Genomic DNA, 6322 nt, shown 5'->3' with positions numbered 1-6322 from the left:
AGAGGATTGACTTCATTTTACTATGTGTAACTCAGTACAACCCCTTTTTAAACTCAGGATTACTGCACTTTCAATTTGATTGAATACAAATCCTAATTTGATCTCCTAAAGCTGATATCTATCCTAAGTGTCTGCATACATTTCCTGGCAGATCACTGTTCTTTATTTGAATCCTCCACTGTATTGGAAGGGCAGTATCAGCCCAGACCTTTTCAGGTGTCTCTGGTCTGACAGACAAGGTCTCCAGCACCCACCCCCTCCACCTCTGGGACATCGAACACTGTCGCAACCCAAACAGCGACTCGCTACATTAGTTCCTGTAATATTTAATGTACATTTTCAGCCGCCAACACAAGCCTTTTGTAAATGTCAAATGTAAGGACAACGACATGTAACTGCCATAATGAAGTGGATACATGATTATAAACAATGCATCCACTTAGTATAGCCGGTCTCTGCTTTAACACATACAGGAAGTCAGCTCCAGGGTATCCTCCTCCTCTAGTCTGCTGGTCTGAACGGTAACATCCCAGGGCCCATGAACATGCGTTAACACAACTCCACTTGGAGCTGAACGGTATTAGTCAACGTCAGTCAGTCTTCTACTCAACCAGCTGAGGTCTGGGATCAGTGTAGCAGAGGAAAGCTAGTTGAGGCCTTAAATTAGACACTTGACGCGATTCATTTCTATGTGCTCGGTGGGCACTACACCACAGGATTACATTCTGTTAATTACCACCGTGTCTACAGGAACACACCAACACACACCAGTAGGAGTTGTCTAGTGATTAGTCTAGCTACCCCCACAGTAACACAGTAGGAGTTGTCTAGTGATTAGTCTAGCTACCCCCCACAGTAACACAGTAGGAGTTGTCTAGTGATTAGTCTAGCTACCCCCACACTAACACAGTAGGAGTTGTCTAGTGATTAGTCTAGCTACCCCCACAGTAACACAGTAGGAGTTGTCTAGTGATTAGTCTCTAGCTACCCCCACAGTAACACAGTAGGAGTTGTCTAGTGATTAGTCTAGCTACCCCCACAGTAACACAGTAGGAGTTGTCTAGTGATTAGTCTAGCTACCCCCACAGTAACACAGTAGGAGTTGTCTAGTGATTAGTCTAGCTACCCCCACAGTAACACAGTAGGAGTTGTCTAGTGATTAGTCTAGCTACCCCCACAGTAACACAGTAGGAGTTGTCTAGTGATTAGTCTAGCTACCCCCACAGTAACACAGTAGGAGTTGTCTAGTGATTAGTCTAGCTACCCCCACAGTAACACAGTAGGAGTTGTCTAGTGATTAGTCTAGCTACCCCCACAGTAACACAGTAGGAGTTGTCTAGTGATTAGTCTAGCTACCCCCACAGTAACACAGTAGGAGTTGTCTAGTGATTAGTCTAGCTACCCCCACAGTAACACAGTAGGAGTGTGTCTAGTGATTAGTCTAGCTACCCCCACAGTAACACAGTAGGAGTTGTCTAGTGATTAGTCTAGCTACCCCCACAGTAACACAGTAGGAGTTGTCTAGTGATTAGTCTAGCTACCCCCACAGTAACACAGTAGGAGTTGTCTAGTGATTAGTCTAGCTACCCCCACAGTAACACAGTAGGAGTTGTCTAGTGATTAGTCTAGCTACCCCCACAGTAACACAGTAGGAGTTGTCTAGTGATTAGTCTAGCTACCCCCACAGTAACACAGTAGGAGTTGTCTAGTGAAGTAACACAGTAGGAGGGGTGTACATGGGTTGTCTAGTGATTTCCTACAGTGCTGCAGCCACACCAACACACAGCAGGAGTATATTCAGTCCTTCTCTAGGGATTATCTCCCTGTGTCCTTTGAACGAAGGTGGAGGCGAACGTGTCTGGAGTCTCTCTGTATCGACCAAGCCCCCCCCCCATCTTCTTATGTGGTTTAATAGGAGCCTGTCAACCATTTCTCTCTATCCCCCCGCCTCTCCTCTCTCTATCCCCCCGCCTCTCCTCTCTCTATCCCCCCGCCTCTCCTCTCTCTATCCCCCCGCCTCTCCTCTCTCTATCCCCCCGCCTCTCCTCTCTCTATCCCCCCGCCTCTCCTCTCTCTATCCCCCCGCCTCTCCTCTCTCTATCCCCCCGCCTCTCCTCTCTCTATCCCCCGCCTCTCCCCTCTCTATCCCCCCGCCTCTCCCCTCTCTATCCCCCCGCCTCTCCCCTCTCCTCTCCTCTCTCTATCCCCCACGCCTCTCTCTATCCCCCCGCCTCTCCTCGCTCTATCCCCCCGCCTCTCCTCGCTCTATCCCCCCGCCTCTCCTCGCTCTATCCCCCCGCCTCTCCTCGCTCTATCCCCCCGCCTCTCCTCGCTCTATCCCCCCGCCTCTCCTCGCTCTATCCCCCCGCCTCTCCTCGCTCTATCCCCCCGCCTCTCCTCGCTCTATCCCCCGCCTCTCCTCTCTCTATCCCCCCCGCCTCTCCTCTCTGTTCCCTCTCCTCTCTCTATCCCCCCGCCTCTCTTCTCTCTATCCCCCCGCCTCTCCTCTCTCTATCCCCCCGCCTCTCCTCTCTCTATCCCCCCGCCTCTCCTCTCTCTATCCCCCCGCCTCTCCTCTCTCTATCCCCCCGCCTCTCCCCTCTCTATCCCCCCGCCTCTCCCCTCTCTATCCCCCACGCCTCTCCCCTCGTCTCTCCTCTCTCTCTGTCCCCCTCGCCTCTCCTCTCTCTCTGTCCCCCCGCCTCTCCTCTCTGTTTAGTCCCAGTATGTGGGTCTGATCTCTCCGCACACCCCTGGGGTATGTGTTATGTCCTCTCTGTCGTTCCAGAGCACCACTCCTAAAGCTTTGGCCACACGCAGCATCTCTTTAACCAGTGAGTATTACTATTTTACCTTGTTACAGAATCTCACCGTAGTGAATAAGGAATTTTATGTCTTCAATCTGTAATTGACAATGAAAAAGGGTTAAAGTTCCCCCTCACGTTATCACTGTCATACAATCTGTGATACTAACCTGTTGTTTCTCCCAGCAGGCAGTAAGACGTCTCCAGAGGGACCAGGAGAGGCAGAGTCTGGGACCGCCGCTGGGAGGAAGAGGAGGTGGGGATCCAGCACGGCCGTCACCACCAAGAAACCGTCCATCAGCATCACCACCGACTCTCTGAAGGTACTGGAGGGACACGCATTCTGACCATCCACTAACTTCTGGACAAACAGCAACACGTGGAAAATAAAAAACCCCACTACGTTTCACTTCAGAAAGAACATCAATTCAAAGTTACATTCAAAAATGATTGTCCTTCTTTCACTCCCCCCCCACCAGTCTCTGATCCCAGACATCAAGCCCAGTCAGGATGCTGTAATGGATCTCCACCCAGACGACAGCCAGCTGTCTGGGGACGAGGACACACCCACCACCAGGGAGGACCAGGGCCTGGACAAAGACCTGAAGATCAGACGCACCGTCACACAGGTGGGGGCTACATGCATAAAGCCACTGTGTCTCACTCAGGATGAATGTAGACTTGAACTGAGATTCTGGTGTACTACTGCTACACCTGTCCTGCCTGTCCTGGAGGTGCTGCAGGGGGTCAGATGGGTCACCTGTTTAGTAGGCTACTGGATCACACAGACATCTATGTAGCATTACTGGATGGAGGACAGGTCAGTGTGATCTCAACCACCATGCAATCTCTTGAATGATCACCTTCATGGTAATTAGAGACATACTGGGAGACAGCATGTAGATTTGGCTTGAGGTCATCCTTCCCCCCCACTCACTGTGGTATTGGTACTGTCCTGCAAGCCGCTGTAGTGATTAGTTCTCTCTCCTTCATTCACAGGTGGTCCCAGGTGAAAGCCATGAGAATGGCCAGGGAGAACGAGAGGAGGAAGAGGTGGAGAATAAACAGGAGCGTGAGAGGACACACAAAGAGAAGAGAAAGAACAGCTACTCAGAAGATACCATGGTGTCTCAGTCGTCCACAACACACGATGCCAAGAAAGGTAACAAACCGCAGGGTTGGGCTCAATACCATTTAAATTCAGAAAGTAAAACAAGTTCCAATTTGACATTTTCCTCATTGAAAAGCATTGAAGAGAATTGGAATTTCAGTGTATTTCTGAATTGACTGGAATTGAAATGGATTTGACACCAACCCTGAATTACCACACAGCAGTTCTGAAGTATAACACAATCTCCCAAGCCTCTCGGGCAAATTCACTATGTATAAAAAAGTATGTGGACACCCCTTCAAATGAGTGGATTCAGCTCTTTCAGCCACACCTGTTGCTGACGGGTGTATAAATCGAGCACACAGCCATGCAATCTCAATACACAAACACTGGCAGTAGAATGGCCTTACTGAAGAGCTCAGTGACATTCAACGTGGCACCGTCATAGGATGCCACCTTTCGAACAAATCAGTACGTCAAATTTCTGCCCTGCTAGAGCTGCCCCGGCCAACTGTAAGTGCTGTTATTGTGAAGTGGAAACGTCTAGGAGCAACAACGGCTCAGCCGCAAAGTGGTAGGCCACACAAGCTCAAAGCGCATAGCAACACTCACTACTGAGTTCCAAACTGCCTCTGGAAGCAACGTCAGCACAAGAACTGTTCGTCGGGAGCTTAATGAAATGGGTTTCCATGGCCGAGCAGCCGCACACAAGCCTAAGATCACCAGGCGCAATACAAAGCGTCGGCTGGAGTGGTGTAAAGCTCACCGCCATTGGACTCTGGAGCAGTGGAAACGCGTTCTCTGGAGTGATGAATCACACTTTGACGAGCAGGTGTCCACATACTTTTGGTCTAGTGTATGTGACACTTCTAACCACTTTTCTTTCCTTTTTCTTCTCTCTTTTTTTCCTCTTTCATTTTGACCTCTTTTCCTTCCTGTCATTCTGTCCCTCAGTCACTCCCAGTGATACTCTGGTGCGTCGCTCCATCAGTCAGCAGAAGTCTGGTGTGTCTGTTACCATCGACGATCCGGTTCGCACAGACAAACTGCCCTCTCCGCCCAGAGGCAAAGTCTCCAACATCGTCCACGTCTGTAACCTGGTGCGACCTTTCACCCTGGGCCAGCTGAAGGAGCTGCTGAACAGGACAGGCTCGGTGGTGGAGGAGGGCTTCTGGATCGACAAGATCAAATCTCACTGCTACGTCACTGTGAGTGGCTTTCTCTCTCATACCAGTTGTCATTGTCTGTCTGAGAATCGAGTCTTGTCAGATAATTTATTCCTAGATGACTTAATTGAGCCCTGATGGCTTTGAAAGTCCACACCATTGTTTCTCAAAGAATTGTCCATTGTTTGTTGACCTGTCTCTCTCTTCCCCCCAGTACTCCAGCACAGAGGAGGCTGTGGCCACACGAGCTGCTCTTCACGGGGTGAAGTGGCCCCAGAGCAACCCTAAGGTCCTCACTGTGGACTTCTGTGAGCAGAACGAGGTAATTCTACTCTACCCTCTCACACCCAGGGAGAGAGCAGAGGGAACAAGCGGATAGTACTAGTAAACACTAGGATCCCAGGAAGAGCCCTGATGAACTAATGGGTATCATTATAAAGTAGCTTGGGAAAGAAATAGCTGGCGCTTCACTTAGGAATAAAGGAATATAACCCAACAGAAGGAATACCTCGGTCTATGGTGTGTAGATCACGTGTATAAAGAGTCAATAATATATTTTAACACACATTAAACCAAACCCTTCCTCTCTTATCCATCCAAGAAAGTGTTAAGTAATGCAACACTGCTGCCCATGTAAAAATGAACCTCTCCTCTCTTCCACGCTATTTTCCTCTAATTCATCCTTTCTTCCCCTGGTTCTCTCCCTTCTCTAGCTGGACTTCCACAGAGGTCTGCTGACCGTGGACCCCAGAGAGGAGCACCGGCCCCAGCCTGCCGTGGGTCCTGGAGGTCCCAAAGTCCGACCGGGGGGGCTGCCCCCTCTGATGCCTGAACGGGACGGGCGCGCGGACCGCGGGGCTGTCGGAGGGGTGCGGGACCAGTGGGCGGAGAGAGAGAGGGAGATGGAACGCCGGGAGAGGACCAGGGCGGAACGCGAGTGGGACCGGGACAAGGTGCGAGACTTCGGAGGCAAACCAGGAGAGGAGAGGGAGAGAGGGAGGAGATCTCGCTCCCTGGAAAGAGAGAGGAGGCGAAAGGAGAGGGAAGGGAAGGAGAAGAAGACCGACAAAAAGGGTGAGAGAAGAGAGGGGTTTTCAGCCTTGCAGGAGCTCCTGCTGTCTGGTAGCACGTTAAAACAGACATTTGAAAGTCTGTATTTTTACTACATCATGCTAGTGAACACCTCATAATGTCCTAGCTGTGTTCGTAGCCTATAGATATGATGTTCAGACGCTCACTCT

At 50.4% G+C, this 6322-nt stretch overlaps 1 protein-coding gene across 3 annotated transcripts in view; it reads left to right on the top strand.

Annotated features, from left to right (window-relative positions):
* acin1b (apoptotic chromatin condensation inducer 1b) overlaps positions 1-6322 on the top strand; it is a 28019-nt gene that overhangs the window by 19858 nt on the left and 1839 nt on the right. For 2 of the 3 annotated variants that reach the window (XM_082965189.1, XM_082965188.1), the window contains exons 8-14: positions 2789-2834; positions 2991-3127; positions 3284-3433; positions 3804-3966; positions 4870-5123; positions 5296-5403; positions 5795-6155. In XM_082965189.1, the coding sequence (XP_082821315.1) occupies positions 2789-2834; positions 2991-3127; positions 3284-3433; positions 3804-3966; positions 4870-5123; positions 5296-5403; positions 5795-6155 (1219 nt within the window). The remainder of the gene's footprint in view (positions 1-2788; positions 2835-2990; positions 3128-3283; positions 3434-3803; positions 3967-4869; positions 5124-5295; positions 5404-5794; positions 6156-6322) is intronic. The other variant, XM_014156137.3, reaches the window with a different exon arrangement.

The sequence above is a fragment of the Salmo salar genome, chromosome 18 (genome assembly GCF_965601325.2).
Source record: "Salmo salar chromosome 18, fSalSal1, whole genome shotgun sequence".
NCBI classification, from domain to species: Eukaryota; Metazoa; Chordata; class Actinopteri; order Salmoniformes; family Salmonidae; genus Salmo; species Salmo salar.
This window is presented reverse-complemented; position numbering and strand designations above follow the sequence as displayed.